At 34.5% G+C, this 23622-nt stretch overlaps 1 protein-coding gene across 1 annotated transcript in view; it reads right to left on the bottom strand.

Moving 5' to 3' along the window:
- Positions 1-23622, bottom strand: part of Rpn2 (Regulatory particle non-ATPase 2) — a 481557-nt gene that overhangs the window by 195995 nt on the left and 261940 nt on the right. The window contains exon 17 of the mRNA XM_090411420.1: positions 14824-14888. Within this exon, the coding sequence (XP_090267546.1) occupies positions 14824-14888 (65 nt within the window). The remainder of the gene's footprint in view (positions 1-14823; positions 14889-23622) is intronic.

Below are 23622 nucleotides of genomic sequence, written 5' to 3' on the forward strand. Positions count from 1 at the left end.
TGATGATCCAAATGAACTGCTTACAGAAATAAACCATCTGAAAACTTCTTTCGAAGTTAATGGATATTCCAAGAAAATCATTAACAAATTCCTTCTTAATCCTCCTCAGAAGAAACATCACTCAGAAGAAACAAATAGATTCAAAAGCAATATATCTATTCCTTACATAAGTACTGTTTAACATAAATTAGCAAAAGTTCTAAAAAAATACAATATCAGAACCTTGTTCACTCCACTTCCAAAGATCCGTTCCTTAATTAGCCACCCCAAACCTTGTCATTATCAACTCAAATACCCTGGCGTATATAAAATATTATGTGACTGCGATATTCCTTATTTCGGGCAGATAGACAAATCTGTCGAAATGCGTATGGAAGAACACATGAGAGACATTACTTACAAGAGACAGCGAGCAAGTGCATTATCAAGTCATATCCTCTTCTCGGCTAATCCTAATGATGATAACCAAAGTCACAAAGTCTGCTGGGAAAAATCTACAAACATCTTCCGTTGCAGTGACGAAATAGAGAGAAAAATTGTGGAATCGAGAGACATCATCTTCAATCCTGTTCATCTAAATAACAACTTAAGCTACAACCTCCCAGATAGTCATTCAGCTGTAATCATGTACTGGCGTTCACGTGATGCAGCAAGCACGCACTCTCTCAATAATGCAACAAATGAAAGAACAGCTTCAAATACAACTACAACGTTTTCATGCTAATTATGTATAAAGACTGTCTATGTTGTTCGTAGTCTTTTAACCCTCAATGTTTAGTGTTTTTTCTTTTATAATGTCACCTGAAGAAGGCTGTTACAGGCCGAAACTAGTAGTGTGTTTATATTAAAACCTTTTTAATTAAATCTCAGTTCTAGTCATTCAATTTTTTTCATAAAACTATGTATGTTAACCGAGTCAATGATCATTCTGTCATATATATATATATATAAAACCATTATCTTTTACACATAGAGATGTGTAAAGAAAAAGGAAAGGAACCAGCTTTTAATTTACATGTAAAGGAAAAGCTGGTTCTTGTTAAAAATCTAACTTAGCAGAGTAAGACATGAATCCCAGACATAGAAATGTTTTAAGAAAATTTGCAGAAAAGAGCATAGCTAATAATAAGTATCTGTTAGATTTCTATTCATGACATGGACTAGTTATTGTTAAAAATACATTCCAGCATAAATATGTGCATAAATTTACATGGAGAGAGGATCCAAGAAATAAGAGAATTTTTACTAATATGTAAGAAGTTCTAAAAAAAGAAAGTTCAGCAACTTTTAGATTATATACATGTTATTGGAAATAACATGCATATAATCTAAAAAAAAAAAAGGAATACTTCGAAAACAAAAACCAGGGTTTGGGGATGCAGTGACAAAATCAGAAGAAATCATTGACTGATTCAGCCAGGAAAGTATATGTTGAAGTTCTGAAATGACTAAGAGCAGCCATGGGAAATGATGGTAACTGACCTTTGAACATGATGTTGCAGATCTTCTGGCTTGTTACATTACAGATGCCCTAGATTTTTTTTTTTTTTTTTTTTTTTTTTTTTTTTTTTTTTTTACTACAGTATGTTCAAGTTTCCAAAAGTTCTCAAATTAGATGACTTTGTCCACTCATTCTAAACCAAAAAATTACTTAAATATTAAACATGGATGATTCAAATGCATCACTTCCATTGCAAGAACAAAACAGGCTATTTAACTGAACATATAGAACACACAACTATTTATTTTAAGGCAGTGCACACAATATAAAGCTAAATTACAAAAATTTAGATCCCCCCCCCCATACTATACATAAAGTGAATCTCCAAAATTGAATTTAGATGATAAATTATTTGATAATGAAGGCTAATAATATCACCTGCTTTATTGGTTGATTGCATTTGTGATCCTGCAGATCACAACCAAACCAAAATGCCATGTTTGGTTTGCAGAGCAGGCTGCCTAGATTATTCACCTCTTAGCCCACTGACAGTAGTGATCACTTATTATAATAGTAGTGATCACCTATTATAATAGTAGTGATCATCTTTTGTGGATAGGATTATTATAAAAAAATTACCAAATGTATGCAGTGACCACACAGATAATGGATCAACCAATCTACATAAAGTAAAATGAACATAAAAACAACTATCTTTTTATTTCATTCAAATTTCTTAACTGCATGGTTGGGTAGTATGGTCTTCAAGTATTCACCAAGTCAATCCAACCAAGGAGTTGTGAGTTCAAATCCCACTGAAGCATAGAAATTGTAAGAGTAATGAAATAAGTAGGGTATCAAAGCAAAATATTTGTCTATTAATTAATTCTATATGGTATGCATGATGGCCTTAAATAATATGAAAATTACATATTGCAAGATGTTTATGCTAGTGAGAGCAAATCATTGAGAAAATGCTACAGAAGAATTTTTTTGGTACTCATATTAGCTGCAAAATCGGTTATATATATATATAAAAAAAGGTTAAATTCATTAATATGATGTAAAAGGTCTGACAGCAAGGAAATCACAGTCAGCAATGACAGTTAATTGCATCTGAAGTAGAAATTGTGCTTTATATAATTTATATAATAACTTAATTTAGGGCATTAGGAAAGTGATAATCATAAATGGTTGGATGTTATTTGTCTAACTAAAGGTAAATAAATCCTTTAGGATCAAAAAATCAGTAGCAATTTTAAAATATTTAGAAACAATGCAAAGGAAATTTATGACAATTGAGAGAAATTCACCAAATTCTTGGTTATGTTCTGTGTATCTGAACTGATATGTATTTCCATCTCAATATGAATTCTCAGTCCCATAAGTTTTAAAAAAAAAAAAAAAAATTGCTTTTAGTAGTCATACTGCAAGTTTAGTATCTTAGCTTTTTTCTCTTAATGCATATACATATTCAACTGACTCTTCATCATACCAGCTCTGATTATTTCATTATTTCCAAATTTAATTTGCCATCTTCAATAAAAATTGCGCATACACAGATGAAATATTTTGCTAGTTCTACTGGTTCTCCACTGAAGATTCAGTTGAAGTTTACGTTACTGAATATTTTCAGTTTGCCTTTTTATTCTTGCCAAATTTGTTATATTAATTATTCGATTTATCAAACAGCCCTGAAGAGCAGATCTATTCAGTAGAAGAACATTGGCTGCATAAAGTAAAATTCTGAGTGGAAGATCTCCAATTTTCATATCAAGTTTATTGCACCATGACTCCATAATGTGATTTATATAGATGAATCTTACACCTGATTTTACATTAGCCATCTTCCTGTACCTCTTTCAGTTCTAAATGCTGATTTACAACTTAAATATAAGATACATGTAGCTCTTGGCCCTATACTTTTATTGGATCTAAAACTTAGAATATAGATCCTTGAAATAAAAATCTGATCCCAGCAATCCCTATATGCCTGAATCTGCCTTGTTCTTTCTCGATTTTCTATTACATAATTTTTTGGCCTCTCAAACGTGCTTGCATAATTTTCATATTCAGGTTTAATTTCTCTTTTCATAGGTTGTGCTGTATGAGCTCTGCTCCAATCTTCTGATAAAAGTTTCTAGATTAGAAACTTTTATCAGCGTTTCCAATAAAACTCTGATAAATTTTCTATATAGTGGCTACTTCACCATTAAGTGAAGTAGCCACTATATAGACTTTATATCTCCATATTTGAACATTTCCAGTCAAATATCTTCTCCAGATTCCTTTCAACATTTCAGACTTCTGACAGGCTTTTTCTATCTTAAGTAGACTCCCATTTACACTCCTCTTGATGATTTGACTATTCTGCTCCTCCTGTCTCATGTAATAATCTTTTAAAGTAATTACTCTAGACATTCAGAATATCTTTCTCTTCGGTTTTTTGTTATCTGAATCATCTCTGATTCCTTTTACTATACTCTTTCTTCCATTCCTAAGGTTTTTCAATAGTTTAGTTTACTCTTCTTTCATTTCTCTTTCTTTATTGCCTCTCTCTCTCTCTCTCTCTCTCTCTCTCTCTCAGAAAAGCTGACTTACTTCCCAGAAACTTTCAGTATGTTTTCTTTTCTAGGACTATCTCTAATTTTAATCAACAAAGAAGTTTCGATTTTTCTAACCTTGCAAATAAGTTCACTGCATTCCTTTTTCCCAAATGAATCAATGTTTTCTCCAGAGTTTTCCACTGAGTCTCCAAACTTCAGTTACTGTTTTCAAACTCCTGAATTTTTTCTAGCTCCAATAAAATACATATATTTGAGTCTAGAGTTCACCCGTGAACAATTCGTTTTTAATCTATTCAAAACTGAAAGAAGTTCACTGCTTATTTCAAATCCCTATATACTATTGTATACATAATCAGAGTGAAGTTATCACTATCCACAATAACACAATCAATAAATTACTTTTTTCTCCTTTAGATATACTATGTATGTAGTTGTATGTAGTGACCCTTAGCCTCTCCATTCGCAATATTTAATTATTGCTTGGATTTCTGATAGTAACATAATGGAATAGAAAGAATGCACTTTATAATGTTTAATTTCCTTTCTTGCTTCACATGATGATTATGTGTTGCATGTTCATGATTATGTGATGAGAATTTTGTGAAATACAAATGTTTTTGCACAAAATACTTTATTTTTTTTGTGATTACGAAAAAATGAATTATCAAATAAACATGAGTGAGAAATGTGTAATCATAATAGGTACTTTAATTATCCAAACATTGAATGGATAGCTATGAAATCACATGACAAGAATGAAACTGAATTTATTGAGCTGTTACAAGACAACTTCCTCAAACAACATGCGACAAAAGGAACTTATGGTCAAACAAGTGTTAGATCTGATTATAGTGTCAGAAGGGTTTCAGTTAAAGACATGACATGGCCTTGATAAGACCTCACTTGGACTACTGCATGCAGGTCTGGTCTCTGTGGTAATTCTGATATAGTGCAGAGAGAGAGAGTGTGCAAAAGAGTGTGTCAAAAATGATATCAGGATTGTGGAATACTGACTATGAAGACAGATTGAGATTTACAAACTTCTGAAAGGTTTATACAGAATTTTAGTAGACAGAATTTTTCATTTTATGGAGGGTGGGGAAAGGACAAGAGGGGCATCCTTGGAAGCTGAGAATGAATGCTGTCAAGAAGGAGAGTGAAGGTCAGATTTCTCTCATTGAGTGGTGAATGATTGGAATTGACTGCCATTGGATGATGTGTGTACAAGTAGCATGAATGACTTCAAGAAAAGGTATGACACCAGGTGCAAATAATATGGCCTCCCTCGATGAGTTCTTGACTCCCTGGAGGTCTCTCTGGATGATAATTATTATTATTGTTAAAAATGAAAGGGGAAAATTAAGCCTGTGCTTGAAGGGTGCTTTTTTTCCCTCCATTATGTTTCGCATTTGTGTCACATATATGCAACACAAAAACATCTGATACATATATGAATATGAGTAATTAATGGAGCTTTTGCTATTGACATTCTAGACTAAATTAGTTGCCTGGTAGAGGCCTATAATAATAATAATGACACACACCATAACAATTCGCAGCAGCAAGTCATAGTTGTATGCATCCTTCATAGTCAAGTCTGATAAGTTGATATGTATTACTGTATGTACACACATGCACATAAATTTACACTTTAAGTGTTAAATGAAATACAGTGGTACCTTGGATTGCAAGTAACTTGGTCTGCGAGTGTTTTGCAAGATGAGCAAAAATTTTTAATAAATTTTAACTTGATAAACGAGCGAGTTCTTGCAATACGAGTATTACCCGTAAGCTTTGTCTGCCGAGCGTCATGTGATCACAAGCCACTCGGGATTGTGGGTAATTGTCTTGCATGCTCGTCTCAGTTGGCATACCTCATTCGTATAGTCAACATGGCCTTTTGCGATGCCAAAATGCTTTTGCGCACACACCATGTGTGCGCGCAAAAGCATTTTTTTATTTTGTGTCCAAATGTAGCGACTGTTCTTTATTAATACTACGACAATGGCCCCAATGAAGAAAAGGGTTGAAAAGGGAGGCAGTAAGAAGATAGAGATGATTATGGTGGAAGTTAAGAAGGAAATCATTGGGAAGCACGAACAAGGTATGCAAGTGGCCACCATCGCAAGATTTTATAAGAAGTCTACATCAACGATTTGCACAGTATTAAAGAAGAAAGAAGAACTAAGGGGGCTAGATGTAGCCAAAGGGGTCACGAGAGTATCAAAGCAATGGCCACGTATTCTGGAAGATGTAGAAAAGTTGCTTTTGGTGCGGATAAACGAGAAGCAACTAGCAGGTGATACTGTGACTGAGAACTTGATCTGTGAGAAGGCAGTGTACGCCGACCTCGTAAGTAAACTTCCAGGTACATCTACAGAAAACGAAGAAGGCTTCAAGGCAAGCAGGGGATGGTTTGATAACTTTAAGAGGAGAAGTGGCATCCATAGTGTTGTGAGGCACGGAGAGGCTGCGAGTTCGGACGCAAAGGCAGCTGAGGTGCTCGTTGCCGAGTTCCAGAAGCTCATGGTTTCCAAGTATTACCTGCCACAGCAAGTTTTTAATTGCGATGAGACGGGGATTTTTTGGAAAAAGATGCCAAAGAGGACCTACATTACAGCAGAAGAGAATGCAATGCTCGGTCACAAGCCCATGAAAAACCATCTCAATCTCTTGCTGTGTGCTAATGCAAGCGGTCATTTCAAAGTCAAGCACCTGCTCGTGTATCATTCTGAGAATCTACAAGCCTTCAAGAAATGCAAGGTGCAGAAGAGCCAGTTAAACGTTATGTGGAGGTCCAACAGCAATGCCTGGGTCACTCGTATCTTGTTCGTTGAGTGGATTAACGAAATCTTCAATCCTGCAGTGAAGAAATACCTTTTAGAAAAAAAATTACCACTCAAAGTCTTGCTGGTTATGGATAATGCTCCTGCTCATCCTCCAGGCCTTGAGGACGACTTACTGGAAGAATTCGAGTTCATTAAGATCAAGTTCCTTCCTCCCAACACTACTCCATTACTCCAGTTCATGGATCAGCAGGTCATTTCGAACTTGAAAAAGCTTTACACTAAGGCACTATTTCAGCAATGCTTCGAGGTGACCAAAGGAACTAACCTTAACCTCCGAGAGTTTTGGAAAAATCATTTCCACATCGTAAACTGCGTCAAGATCATCCATAAAGCCTGGGATGGGGTCACCAAGAGAACCCTTAATTCTGCTTGGAGAAAACTGTGGTCTGATTGCGTCAAGGGATTTGCTCATGAACAGGAGCTGCCAGTTGTCGATGAAATTGTGTCCTTGGGGAAGACCATGGGACTGGAGGTGAACGAGGACAACATTCAAGAGCTGGAGGAGGAACATGGCCAGGAGTTTACCACCGACGAACTGATGGATCTGCATCGCGAGCAACAGCAAGAGGTTATGGAGGAGATCTCGTCTAAGGAGGAGGAGAAAAAGACGGAGACATCCCTCTCTTGAAATGAGATTAGGGAGGTGTGTAAAATGTGGAAAACAGTGCAAAATTTTGTAGAAAAGCACCACCCGAGTAAGGTTGTGGCACTGCCAGCGATGAATCTGTTTAACGACAATGCAATGGCATATTTCCGTGAAATCCTCAAAAGGAGGCAAAAGCAAGTGTCATTGGATAGGTTCCTTGTTATTAAAGTCGCACAAAAAGAAAAAGTGTCAACAGATAGCAGTGATTCCGTTAGTGACAATGAAAGTCGTCCTACCCAATACAATTACTGTAATATGTAATTGCAATGTAATTAATAAATTAGATTACTTTATGTATATTACATTTAAATAATAAAAATATAAAAAGGTTTACATATATAAGGAATACGAAGGTACGAAGGTATATGTATTTTGTATTAATCATTTTTATATGAATATTTTTGAGTTTTGGAACGAATCATCTGAGTTTCCATTATTTCTTATAGGGAAATTCGCTTTGATATACGAGTGCTTTGGATTACAAGCATGTTTCCGGAACGAATTATGCTCGCAAACCAAGGTACCATTGTATCTGCATCCAGTAATGAAGAGTCAAATTTCATCAACAATCAGCATTTATGTAATAAAATATAGGACAAACACATAAGTGGAGAGTAGTGATATGAAGTTGGAATTACAGACAAAGACTTTAAGAATTCCAATCTTATATTACTACTAATATCAACATTATAAACAAATTTCAACCCCCCCAACACACACACACACACACACACACACACACACACACACACACACACACACACACACACACACACACACACCACCTTACTTTTCATTTGAAAGATAAGAGCTGTGAGCTATTTTCCATTCACTTATTTCTTAAATATGATCCATAACAAATAATTAAATAAATAAATAAAAGTTTTTGCCACAAAACCAGCATATGTTCCCAAGAAATACAGAGAAATTTATAAAAAGCTAAATATCCACAACATTAGCTAAATAACTCACAGGAAGCATTTTGAAAAGACAAAATATCATGAAGATAGAAAAAGATTCTGGAGGAAATCAAAAATACTTAAAAATGTGGGGTGGAGAGCATATTATCAAAGATAGCATAAGTGATATAAAAATTTACAATAAGCATAATCTGAATATTCCTATTTAACAAAAATTTCTATATTTCCATATTAACTTTGAAAAATTAGTAATGATTAGAAGATCAATGTCAAAACAGAGAAAGAAAACATTGGGAAGAACAATGATCAGCAGATCTGAAAACTTAAAAGTAGAAAATTTTATTAGAAATGTGGAAAGATATTTAACTTGGTGTTGGAAGTTTTTTTCAGTTGGTTAGACTATAAATTATATTTAGTTTAATCCTTTATCCAAGTGTAAACAAACAAAGTTTGCGCTTGAAGTATCTTCAGAACTGGGGCAACTCGTGGCAAAGGTGGATTGAGTTCACATCACTTTCCTTAATATCCCATAATCAAAATCACATCTCCTTGCAGACATGTTGCCCCAGTTCTGAAAATACTTCAGGTGCAAACTTTGTTTGCTTACACTTGGATAAAGGATTAAACTAAATATATAATTTATATTTAACTTGAAATGCTTAAATATGAAGCTGTAAGTATTTTATAATAGCTTGTTTGGAAAAAACAAACTAGATAAGTAGAAAGTACAATGCTCAAGTAGAGTTTATTATGCTAATCTACAAAAAAGTGAGTGTTCAATGATGTCCCAACAAAGATTTTTTGCAAATTATATCTGGTAAAGACTAGTAAACTTGATAAAGAATGAGAAATTGATAAAGAAAATTAATTAAACATAGCTTTTACTTTAAAATCGTTGCAAAATCTTGCTGAATAAGAATCTAAGTTCAGTTGATTTTGAAAGGGGGCATAAGGTCTAATGGACTAAAGCTATTTACACCACTAACTTCCTGATGTAAGCAGAAGCATGTACAGAACAACAGCTTATACTTAAAATATGGCAGATAAGAGATACAGGAATAATTAATATAAACAAATTTGCATCCAACTGAATGTCTGTAAATATGCTGATAGTACCTAGTTTAGCATAAATACTGTTATAACTTGAATAGCGCATAAACTTTTAATCCAACCAAATCATTTACAGCTTTCAGCACATACAAACTACATGTATAATGAGAATACAGCAGCACTCAATTCGAAATGTCCTCCTTTTGCCTTCATGCATGTCCAAAGTCTGTGAGGCTACATATTGATGGCAGCACATGCAACATCCAATGGAAATTCTGCAATGCTCACTCTAAATCTAACGTCAGACTGGCAATGCTTGGGTGTCATTTCTTGCAGGCTACTCTCTCAAGCTGCAAACCAGAATTTTAAGTCCGTCAGATTCAGATTGGTACTTCCAGATGGCCAATCAGATGGTGATATGCGGGTTAAGCACATTTCCCTCCAACCACTGTTGTATAGCCCTCACCTTGTGTGTTGTTCAACCACAGGTTCCCACACAGTGTTTAAATACACTTTGTTCAAGGTTTTGACCCCTTTCTTGCAGAAATGCAACTTGGATACCCTGATACATCGCCTCCTACCAAACCATCACTGATGCAGGGTGATGACCTCTCTAAATCCTGGGTGCTATGGCACATGCTGTGTAACCATCCAGAACAAATATCTGATTGTTTTGGTTTCATCATTGAAGAGTTAAATGACTCTTCAATGATGAAAATCTTCTCATCTGTGAAGAGGATATTTCTGTATCTGTTGTTCATGCACTTCTGGAGAAGTGCGTTTCATTTTATCACCCTCTTCCACATAAGTTGTGGTGTTAGAAAGTGTCCAGTAGAACAACGATAAGCTCTCACCCCCATGTCATCAGTTAGTACACGGCATCGCTCTCTGCGAAACGTTCATCTCTCACAATATCACTTTCTATGTTCTTACAGGATTATGGTAGAGGCATGCCTTCACAAGCTGTTGTGTCTTAACACAGTGTGGTCGACCTGTTCAGATATGTCGTTATAATAGTTAATAGTACACAAACATCTTACTGATATCCTGAGTATTTTTAGCATGTTGAAAATAACAAGTGACTGCATTCCAACCAGGTGAAGTTAAAGCTACATGGTTCTCATAATCTCTCCCCCCCACACTGCATGTAAACTGGTACAGCTAGACAACTCTCTACTGATAAACATGTGAATGCTAGCTGTGCACAGTGCCACTAATGGAACCATTGCACAATTCTGTGGGCAATGCTGGGGTGTGCAGAAGTTGTAACAGTATTTATGGCAAGAGTGTGTACAGTCAACTCTCACTATAGTGTTCGCATGCCCTATCACAGATCTAAAGAAAATTCACCACAGAAACTTTCTTGCAGTATGTCATAAACCATCATGTAGTTTGTGGAAAGTAGTTGATACCAAGAAATAGCCAAACTTTCAAAGTACACAGCAGAAAAATCTCTTGTAAATTATCATTTTTGGAGATGAATATATTACTGATTAAAAACGATACATGCTCCCATTTAAAAAAATGTGGAATATTTTTAATCACAATGGAAAGTGCTGATTACACTAGTACTGTTAATATCAACAATGCCAAACTAAAAAACTCCATTAGCATTAATCTTATTCGACACTTTATCTCAATGATTCAGAGATAAAAGAATCTTTAAAGCCCAAAGCAATAGAGTCAATGAACTATGCTATTAAACCAGGAACCTAGAACTTTCCCCACACCCATAAGCCAAAAATCATGCCAAGGAGATCCCAATTAGGTCAGAGACCACTGTGGACAGTGGACATTATACTTGTAAAGGAAAATGTGATTTGAAGGTCTGGTTAGCTGAGCAGTTAGCATATTTGCTCTCCAATCAATAGGCTGTAGATTTAAAATCCAGCTGTTATGTGCACAGATGTTGGTCAGGAGATGAATTTCATCGTCCATTATGAGACCACCTTGCTTATTGGAGCCCTGAGTGACTTGAAAAGGTTCCACATTTTTTTAATACTGTTCCCACCCACGAAAGATTATTTGCAAAGTTATAGTACATTTTGTACCGTGGGTGGGCTAAGCATTTTTTTCTATTTTTATCAATTATATATATATATTTTTTTTGCATTTTTCATTTATTTTTTATAGAGTCCAGAAACCCTACTCTAGAGATAGACCAAACAAGGAACTTTTTCAAGCCACTTCAGGCTTCCAATAAGTGGGGATAGTGGTCTCACACTCAGCGATGACATACATCTCCCACTTAAAGACAATCACAAACATCCATGCCCGCACTTGTTAGTTGGAGAGCAGGTATGCTAACCACTTGGCCAACCATGCCAGCAATTAAGATTTCTGGTTATGTAAAGAAACAACTAAAAATACAATATATATATATATATAAATGAATAAATATAGAACCCCTCCCCACAGTACTAATGTATTACAGGTTTATATCCTTTTGTGAGTGAGAGTTATGTAAGAAAAAAAAATGCATTGCTTCATATATAAAGCAAAATTTAACAAGAAATGAGGAAGAAAAGAAAATTCAACATTTGTGATGTCCAATCAACTCACCAGACATCAAAACCAGGTAAGATTTTTTTTTACTCCACCATAAATATATATTTAAAATAACGCACTTCTGTTATTCTATATATACATATCGGGGGCATATATTCAGGGTGCTATATTCATTGTGCTAGGTGTGCGGTGCTCACCCACAGAATAGCAATATCACTGATATTATGATTCCAAAAATTAAACACAATATACTAATGCTTCATGAAGAGGACACTTTCCTAAGCACGAGCACTGTATCACATTCACATTAATAGCCCAGGTGTGTGGTCATAAATATAAACACCTTTGAGCGCTCTGAAGAGACATACAGATAGCACAGCAGGTCAAAATCTTAGTGTTCCAGTGGTTTTAAATGATCCAGAAGGTGAGGGCAGGGTCTGTGCTGAAACTGTAGTACCCAGAAGTCATTAGTGGCTGTGACTGGTTATTACAATCCAATTGAATGTTGTCATTTGTCATGAATTGCATCTGTTTTGCATGCATGAAGTGTGAACTGACGTGTTTAGGACACCAATACAGACAAGTAATTTTCTATAAATAATTTATAACTTTTTTTAGCCCATATTTACAATGAGAAAGTGTTGACAATGTACTGAATGTCTGCCAGAGCTTTTGCAGATTGTATGATTATACTTGAAGGAGGTTGAAATTTGTGTATAAGTAAAACAAGTTATTTCAGCCTTTCTTTTGTTCAATCCAGAAAAATAACAATTTCCCAAGTGATTACATTTCTAGATATCTGTGCATATAGTTGGATTTAAAAATTGCATCAAAATACATATTATCCATGTCTCAATCTAGTATTTGCCAATGATAATCTAAACTCACCGTGAAACATAATCCCTTTGTGCTTCTCACATAAACAGCATGCTTGAAGCATAGCTATTGTTCATTTGACCTACCTTTATGCTTTCCATATTTAAAATTATATTAATTGATAAATTAAAGTATTGAAAGTTATCCTACAATTAATTGCACTGGGCAAATTAAGATGAATGCTAATATGCTATGCATTCTTAAAACTTTCAGACATCGATAAAAATGTAATTATATGGTCAAATTGATGTGAATTTTGTAACAAGGGTAGCACACCCAAACTAAATGTGCATTGACACCATTGATACATATATACAGTAGATTCCAGTTAACTGGTTAATCATGTAGCCATTTTATTGGGACAAATTTGGAAGAAGAAAAACAAAATGAGAACATAACAAGAATTTGCTTCATTTATTTGGGACACAATGCCATTTAATCAGGCCAGCTAGTAACCTTTGCCACATGGAGTGTTAAAAAATTACATAATCTTGATTCAAAAATTTACTGCTGAAAAAACCTGCAATACTGATAAAACAGGATTATTTTATCATGCCACATTTGATTCCCTGTTCCCTGTGTTGTAAACACACTACACTATTTGGGTTAATGAAAGCAATAGATCACATATAAGTGTTATGCTGTTCAAATATTTCAGGAAATAAACCAAAGCTGTTAGTGTAAAAAAGGGCCAGGCCTCAATGCTCTCAAAGGATATGAATGGAGAGGTCACCAGTTCAGTATGACGTGAACAAAAATGCATGGATGATATCCGATTTTTTTTTTTTTTTTTTTTTTTTAAGAATTTGCTTATGAGTTGGGACATGGAATTACAACAGAAATCAAGAAAAATTTTACTGGTTCTTGACAATTGCTAAGGAGGTCAGCACTAAAGGTAATCTTTTACAAGCCATACAGTTTATGACCAATAGTTTGCAAGGACTATGCAACAAGCCCATCCAAAACTGTTTTGTTCACTGTGATTTCAAGCATTCAATCATGGATATACTGATATAGCTGATAGTGAAAATGACATCCCATTAGAGATGAACAACATCGGAAACTATGAAGTGTTTACATCCATTGATGATTGTCTTCAATACTATATTGAAAATAAAGAATTTGAAGAAGAAATTCAAGCAATAATCCAGTAATAAATTTTCTAGCATCCTGGGTAGTCACTCGTTCATGCTTGAGAGTGTGTCAGCCTTATCACTTTCTCTTTCTTCTAATATGTTGTCTGATGTTTTGCTTGAATGAAATTCATTTCCCACCTAAAAATAATCACACACATCCATGGCAAGATTTGAATCTTTAGCCCATTGGTTGGTATATCGAGCTTTTGTAATCTGTCAGGTGAACTTTAATTTATGAGATTAAGGCATGTTGCCTTTTGAGAGCTCGGCAAATTCCATTCTTCAATCACAAACATATGAAGCATTAACTGGATAAAGCTGAAAAACTAGCTTCTGTGTGACAATTATTTATTTTTTTAACTCTCTTGAAATAATTTAACTCCTCAATTAGGGAGTAAAGAACTCTTGTGTATTCCTTCATATAAAATTTTGCAAAAATTGGTGTTTGGCTCATTTGCTCTACTTGACTTTCTAAAACACTTGTGCAACTTCAGGAAAATATCATCTGTATTACAACTATTGATATGGTGGTAATTAAGTGATAATAAAATTTCAGTGAAATCAAAAATGTTTTATTCATGTAAGCCTGTATTAACTCTATGTTTATCAAAATTGCATCCCTGTTTTAAGTATATATTAGAATAGCACGTAAAAATCTCTTTGTGGTTGATAGGCAATACCATTTTCAGAGCTTGATGAAATTCAGTACTAGCTTCAAGAAATATTTTTATAAAACTAAACAGGAATAAAAACAATTCCAAAAAAAAAATTATCATTTATGATTATTAAAAAAAACAACAACAACTGGAAATTCCACTGGAAATTCTTACCTGAAAAGAATAAATCCAAGGGCTTCCACTGCAGCTCTTCTGACATCATCATTAACATCACTTACCTAATTAAATCAAAATTTGTTTATTACAAAAAAAGCAATTCCAATATAAAAATATATTACTGCGATTATTACAGATTAGAAGAGACAGGTATGTGCTTATCTTAGCAACAGTTTTATGCTAATACATAAAATTTTATGCTAATACATAAAACCTAATAATACTTAGTATTTTTTTCTAAAAAAAAAAATTCTAAGAAAGAATAGTGGTATCATAACATTGGTATATCCTAATGTCAGTTCTTTAATAAACATGGCAAAACTGCATGTCTGAACTTGTTCAAGTATGCCTTCTTCCTTGCTTCATGCTGTCTTGACCTTATGGTTGAAACAACGTATGAGCAAGTGTGCAACTTCTAATAAATTTAACAATAGATTTTAGTTCACCAATATAAGTACCAGCTAAACACAACAAATATAATGGGGGTGGGATGGAGGGAGAAGGTACCAATATCAACCAAGTAACACTCATTACAACTTGACTATGAAGTATATTTTGCAGAATGCAATAAAGCACCTACAGGAAATATTGGCAGATGCTGACAGCTTTTTTTTTTATTATATTAAAAATTATTAAAAACTTGAGGACTGAAGATCCGTTTAAAAGGCATTCAAGATCTACTGAAATCATTTATATTAGCAGCCGTAAGACTTTCCACAGCCCTTCTCCCTCCTTTCCCTTTGATTAATGTATCTTGTTTTCATTCAAGGATGAAAAGTTCAGAACAGTACTGTGACTAATATCATCTGTTAAGTGGTTTTATTTATATATGCAAATAATCTAGAAAATGACCATCATATAGTAAGGCTTACATGGTGGTTATTATTTTTACATCTTTTTTAACATTATTAACTAACAACACTATATAAGAACAAAAACTATTTATTAAGCTGTTGATATTTCATTGAATTCAAACCAGCATCCACAAAGCATAAAAGCCATTGTTCTGAAAGAAGGCACTAGTATGTATGCAGTTTTTTTTTTCCCCTTCAAATTACAAATGTGTAACTGGAGGGGAGGAAGGGAAAGTGAAGTGTATATTATCTACATCTAGAAAAATAGATAGTACAGGCAACCGGTTTATGCCTCATCTCCGTTCCTGAAAAAATGAGCATAAATAAACTGAATCAGCGTAAAATGAACCCAATTTTAATGAGAGGTATGAAGTTATGTTCCACACAGTCAAAATATATACACATGAAGTATGTGTAACATTATTATATTTAAAGCTTTGATAATACATACATATATATTTATTAAAATAAAATTATTAATAACAAAAACAAAACAAAATTATATACAAAAAATATGAAACTTCGAAAAGATATTATATATTTCTATGTTGAAGTTCCTGATTTCGGATCACCTGCATTTTTTTTTTTTTTTAAGTATCCAGTGTTAACTGCCTAGATTTTCTTTTCTTTCTTTAAGGAGTTCAGTGTAAGGTAGAATAGATGCAATTACACTCCTTTTTACATTCGCACTCCGTTCCCAATCGTGGTCGATTTTGCAGAGTTCATCAGTCAATGTCTCTATGCTTGCAAGGATACGCTGCAAATCGGCCGTTTTCATATCTCTCAGAGGACCTTCTTCATTTTCTTTTTCCTCCTTTAGATGTTGACTTAATTGTTCAGCTAATTCTTTTAAGTCATCATTGGAAAGCGGTTTATCATGGCTCTCTAAGACTTCTGTCACATCTTCAGCTGCAATATCACACAATCCCATCTCTCGCGCAAGCTTGGTAACATCTTCAATAACATTCTCCTCTTGCTCTAATTCCTCAAAGTCGTACATAAATGCTGGAAGAATTTTTCACCATGCTCCTTTTAAACACTTTGCTGACACGTCGTTCCAAGCTGCCTCGTTGTTGTTAATGCCCTTCAAAATATCAAATTACCGCCAATAGTCTTTAATAGTTTTTCCTGAAGTGTCCAAGACTCTTACCATTTCCATAAATGTTATCAGAGGTAATAGGCTTTGAAGATTGATATAATCCCCTGATCCATCGGTTGCAAAAGAGATGTTATGTTTGAGCGCATGTAAACAATCTTGACATCCAATGGTGTTCTTACTTCAGCAAGGTTTTGAGGATGTCCAGGGGCATTATCCAAGAGAAGCAATGCCTTGGCTGGCAAATCATTTTCTTTACAGAAGCGAAGCACAGTAGTACAAAAATAATTTGTGTACCAATCTATAGAATGTCTTGTGTAACCCAAGCTTTCTTGTTCCATTTCCAATAGACTGGCAGCATGACTTTTAGACCCTTGAAGGAGCATGGTGTCTGCGAATGGTACACCAATATTGGTTTAAGCTTCAAAGTTCCGGAGACATCTGCACCCAACAAAAGTGTAAGTCTATCTTTTGCAGCTTTAAAAGCTGGAGTGGAACATTGTTCACAGGAAATGAAGGTGCGTGGTGACACCTTCATTTCATCAACATTAAAAATGTTGATCAGGAGGATTACTTCCTTGTTCTACACAGTCTTGAAATTCTTTAGGAAAAGCAGCTGCTGCCACAACATCTGCACTTGCTGCTTCACCATATAATTTAACACTGTGGCACTTACTTCGAGACTTAAATCTCATGAACCAACCTTTGCTTCCTAAAAATGTTTCTTTGCCACCGTCTGTCTTTTTAAGATCCTCAAAAATTGTTTTTACTTTTTCAGTTATAACAGACTGCGTCAGAGGAATGTTTTTCTGATTCAAGTCATCCACCCATAATGATAATAATTTTTCCATTTTTTCATGAAGTTTACCCCTGCTATAACGTACATGTTTTGCATTTAGTGCTGTCGTAGATTGTTGCAGACACTATTTTATTCTATCTGCATTTTTCATAATTGTAGTAACAGTCGATGGAGGTAAGTTCATACTTCTACAGACATTAGCATGTGCCTGCCCATCTTCCATTCTTCGAATCACCTCCATCTTCTTTTCAAGTGCGATTGATTTCCGCGCCTTCTTAACACCAAGTTCTGCTAATTTTTCTACACTTCTATTATCAGACATGGTATGTAATTACGTACTTTATCAATTTAAATATGTATGTACTTAAAAAAGAATTAAATAGAACAATTAGGTAGATTCAACATTAAAACTAGGTTTGATACATATACGTCGTAGTAGCTCGGTAAACACTCAAACACTAGAGTGCCTGCTAGCATCGGTTCTCAGTCAACCACACTACAGTAAGAAAGCAGGCAACTGCCGTTATTGTGAATCGGCGTAAACCGAGGGCTGCCTGTATATGGAATTGAGGTGAAGAGGTGTCTGGGAATAACAATTTTCAAAATTTTGGGAGATTGTGGAAGTATTGCACACTAAATTAATTTCAATAACCACAGATGTATTAATTTAATGAAAATTTAAGAGATTTTATTGTAAGACTACTTGCAGATCAACGACATATATTGTCTCTGTCTAGCTCTGGGTGGTAGAAAGTAGGACCAGTTCTTCCATGCCCCCCCCCCTTCTCAATTACGATATCAGTCACTTAATTGTAGTGTCTTGTGTTTTGTAACAAATACTTTTGTGCTTTGTACAAAACACAAAGTTTGGAGATACTAGTATAGCAAAATATAAGCAGCTCAAGGAACTATATAGTTGATTTTTCTTTTATATACAAGGGTTTCTGGAAAGTAAGGTAACATTTTTTTTCTTGAGGATGTTTAATAATATACACCAAGAAATAAGTGAACATGCACTACTTCTCCACAAAGTCTCCAAATTTATTGATCTACTTGTTCTAATGACAGATTAGTTTATCAATACTGTACTGAAGAAGTCTGTGCCTACTGTAAGCGTTTCCCAATGATTACAGTGCAACCATTCATGAGTGGTGTGCACAGTGTATGGAGTAGCATTGTCAGGCACCAAAATAACACTGCTTGTCAGGAGTCCTGGTTGTTTGCATTGAATGTTGGCTTTCAGTTTGTCCAACTGCACAGTAAAGCTTTGCACTGCTTGTTCCTCCCTTCAGTGATCCCAGAGCCCTGTGGCCATGACTTTTCAAACAGTGGGAACAGTTTTGAATTTTTGTGCAAAGGAAGGGTCGATGTTTCCAGGTCGTGGAGTCTTGTTTGCTCTCGGGGTAAAGTGATGAACCTACGTTTAGTCTCCTGTGACTAGGCAAGCAAGAAAATCCTCATCTTTGTCACTATATTGCAACAGATTCTCCAGACACATCCCTTATGTGTTGTTCATAATGTCCTTGGCTTTCAAAAGGTGTGCTCCTACTGGGTGCCCCAGAAATTGTCAGAGGAGCACAAGACAACACATAAGGGATGTGTCTGGAGAATCTGTTGCAATATAGTGACAAAGATGAAGATTTTCTTGCTTGCCTAGCAAAATATAAGCTAAGCAAGCGGTTGGCCTTCATCGAGCAAGATAGAAGACAACATTTCGCATGATGAAGCCACCGTTCTTGAATAATCATGAATGAAACTGTGTGAAATTGTACAAATGGCGAAGTTCCTAAACAGTGGACTTACTGAACTTCACCATTTGTACAATTTCACACAGTTTCATTCATGATTATTCAAGAACGGTGGCTTCATCATGCGAAATGTTGTCTTCTATCTTGCTCAATGAAGGCCAACCACCGATGTCAATCTTCAATGTCACCATGGCCAGCTTTTAAATTCATTACACCAAATACACACCTGCTTCTTTGACATTGCCTTTTCACCATATGCAGCAACCAGTTCATGGTTACTGCACTGGCAAAGCCCCTTTGATTGTTCCTGTAATCATAGCGCCACACTGCAATGGCAGTCTTTTCGAATGTTATTGATGGGTCTATCTCTCCACCATGTTTTATCTTAATCCCTTTCACCATTATTAAGAAGAAAAAAAAATGCTGCCTTACTTTTTAGAAACCGTGTATGTGTGTGTGTGTGTGTGTGTATGGTGTAGAAATCCTGCTCTTGGGGCAAAACATGGATCCTTTTCAAGCCAATTCATGTCCACAGTAAATGTGTTAGGTGAGGATGTCACAGTGGCAATACAGTATTGCAAATTAATGCTGCTAAAAAAAAAGTATAATGAAATATATTCAGTAACAAACAAGATTATTGAAAGATTTACTTTTTGATATTCTAAGACAATTTATTATAAATAATATAGATCAGTATCTTTTTTTTTAACTGGATTAGAAAATAAATTATACTGGATAAGAAATTACATTCTTGTTTTTATCTTTTACCCAAGTGTCAAACAAAGTTTGCTCAATAAATAATCCCATGATGCCTACTTCTACTATAGTTCTTACTATAAGAAACCCAATTATGTTCATAATATGGAAGTTTACACTGACAGCATATTGTGAACACATCTGGTACCAATATAAACTCCCCTATTACGGTATAGTAGATCTGTAGCTAAATGAAGAGAACAATACCAAAATTATATATTTATGAATGAACACTGAAAAATGAAAAACTGAACTAGAAAATTATGTACTTGACACCCTTCATGAAGGATGGATGGTCTAGGCAATTCATGAAGCAGGATGAAGAAAAAAACACATTATCTAATCTAAAAAAGACTCTACTTCAAAGGTGATAAGCTATTCTGTGAATACATGAATGAATGGATCATGACATGCTCTACAGAACACTCCTAATTAAATAAATTTGGCTGTAAAAAACTATGAAAGATTTCGATAAGACATCCTTTGCCAAAAAAAAACATCATTGTTGATTGTATCCAGAAAGTATGGTCAAAACATAAAAAAGCATGTTCTTATTCAGTTCTTATTCACCTTGCAAATGCCTCAGTTATGCACTGCCCCCCCCCCCCTTAAATGAAGGCTCCTTTCTGCTTGGATGGAGCATCAGCAACACTGAGGATATCTGGGTGTCCAGTTTTTCATCTTCAAGAAATTAGCAGTCGGCAAGTATTACCTTCTTTTGCTTTTTTTTCTGTCCAAGTTCTAATGGTGCATTCCAGGATTTCCATCTCAGATAAGTCTTTTCTGATATATTCACATAGCATCAATGTGGACCTCTAGATCTACTTCTATATGTTTAAGCCATCTTAAACCAAGCTCTAATTTCATCACACAGTTAGTACAGGTCTTGAATGTGCCTTTATGTTTTAGTTTTTTACAGGTCCAAATTGTTTAAGGATTATATTTTCAAAGATCTGCAAGATTTTTTCCATCTTGGTCTGTTCTGTTACAGGTTTTTGCTCCACATAAAACAATCTGAATGATTATTTTGAATAATCATATTTCAATTCTGTTTGAGAGAATTTCAGACAATGAACTAAGTGAATGATAACCTCAATTTGAGGTTATCATTCAAATTCAAAAATTCAAATTGTTTGGATTCTAACTTGCATTTCTGTACTAATTTTATGATCTGCAGCTGTGACTATTCTAAGTTATGCGAAGGAAATAACCCCTATCTTATCCTTGCTAGTTTTGTAATTCATTAGCGATGATTTCATTATCTCTACAGTAATAAATGATACAATTACAATTACAATTAAACAGATCACACATTCACAGATATACAGTAAATACTTGATATGTGTATAAATAGTAATTCCACTATAGGTTAATTAAGGAAAGGGATTTTTGGTTCTGTTTGACTTAAAATGTGTCTTCATTTAATTCCACTAAACATACATCTCTTTTTCAGGAGATCACATTGATGTAACTGCACTAAGCATGAGAGGCTTATATGAGTCAGTTTAATCACCTTCAAAGTAAGTTTCTTCTGTAGTAATACATCATTATTTCTGCTATTGTTGAAAACATCGATACAGCTACAGATGAAGAATATAGAGGGTACCATACTTGCAATACAGATAACACCTCCATAGTGCAATTGGAAGAACGATGGTGAATTGTACCCTTTGACTGGAAAAGACCTGAGTTTGATTTCTGCCATGATGAGAACCTTTATATGGCTTTTTCAATTGAAGATGAGTTAGCCAATCTTATATGAAAGTAGAAGTTTTCTTTTTTTCCCTCCCCTGCCGGAAACTTGGGTTTTTCATCCCATATACTAGCAAATCAGTCATGAGAACACATGCAATTTACAGACAAAAAATACTATTGGTGGGCAATAGTGCCATAGTCTGCATAGTCTGTAGTAAGAGGATCATAAAAAATTTACAATACAAATATTTTGCTGCACTAACTTTGCTGAAATGCATTTCACATTCAGATTTCAATCAAAACTGAGTCACATGAGCATGAGAACCTAAATTCCAGTCTCTTTTCCTTCAACGTTTATTTCAAACCCTTGTGTCATTTCTTGACACTATGACTGTTCAGAGCGTACATCACTTTCAAATGAAGTTCTTACCTCTTGAAATTGATGGAACCAGTGAAAGGCATGCACAGCACATCCTTAATGTTTTTGTCATTAAACTGTGTATTTTATTAACTATTCTAACTATTCCAAGACACTATCATATACTTTCAGACATCATGAGAATTGTCACAAAACATAATTTACTGACATACTATAGTATGATCAGTACAGACATATCTTGAATTGTAATGACAAGTTAAAAATAACTAGTATAATCAACTTTCCCCCCCTTTTTTTATGACAATTCCATCCACAAAAGTTGGAAACATATAGCAACCAGTATTGTGGCCAAAAGAGTAACTGAAAATCCTGCTCTACAGACCAAACATGATCTTTCTGATGTCATTTCAGGTCCCCAGTATCATAACATCCACAAGATATCTATCCACTTACCTAAAGACCCATAAGCATATATATCACTTTATTACACCTGAACATATAATCTGTTGGTAGCAAAGTGGAAATAATAGCTGACACTGCATACACTGATTTTCATTACTGAGAAAACTAATCTAATTTAGGATATTTCTGCTGTAAATAAATGTTTAACTTGAAAATTTACTTTGTATTTATTATTACTCCTTAAATTTCTATTATAGTTCACTACTTAAAAAAAAATTGTCCCAATTTTCTTTTTTTGGTGCAATCTCAGTAATAGGAACTCATGTTAACTTTTTGGATTAAATATACAAACAAGGTGCAACTACTTACTGTATAGTTAGTTTTTGATTTTAATTTATCACTTTTCAAATGAAGTAACTTAGTAAGGGTGCATGTTTTTTTTGCAATGCAGTGAAAGGAACCACAAAACACTTTGGCTCAAACATAATACCTGAAAACAGTAGATACATATTGGATAAAGGAATCAAGTTGACAAATCTTTGATAAGCTAATATCAAATGCAAAAAAAAGTGAAAACTATGAAATTTGTTTCCTCCTATGGCAAAACAGTCTTGGTAAACATAGAAGGTTACATTTACATTATATTCAGTTGACAATCTGAGTAGAAGGTGCAAGCTGAAACCATGCCAAGTGATCTTTATAATCAATGGAAAAAATTACGACTGTTCTGTGCCCCCTTGAATATTTTTTGTCAAAACATTAAAAACTTAATCTGTCAGTTAAATGTATAGGGAAATTTAAAAAATGGTAAAACTAATATTTATTTTAAATAAATGCATCATAATTAGAAACATTGAGAATTAAAGTGTTTTATATTTTTGTAAAAAAACTTTACAGTAATTTGAACAGTGCTTGCCTTCTTGTTGGTTAATTTATGACAAGAAGCAAGAATCTTGTCAATGCTTTGGCAATTGTCATACTCCTTTCTAAGTTTGGATCAGCTTCCAACATTTTGTGCTTTCACTGTCATGAAATAGGTCTGTGCATGAAATGAATAACAGATATAT

The sequence above is a fragment of the Typopeltis vanoorti genome, chromosome 21 (genome assembly GCF_054136105.1).
Source record: "Typopeltis vanoorti isolate ZY-2024b chromosome 21, IOZ_Tvanoo_1.0, whole genome shotgun sequence".
Classification (NCBI taxonomy): Eukaryota; Metazoa; Arthropoda; class Arachnida; order Uropygi; family Thelyphonidae; genus Typopeltis; species Typopeltis vanoorti.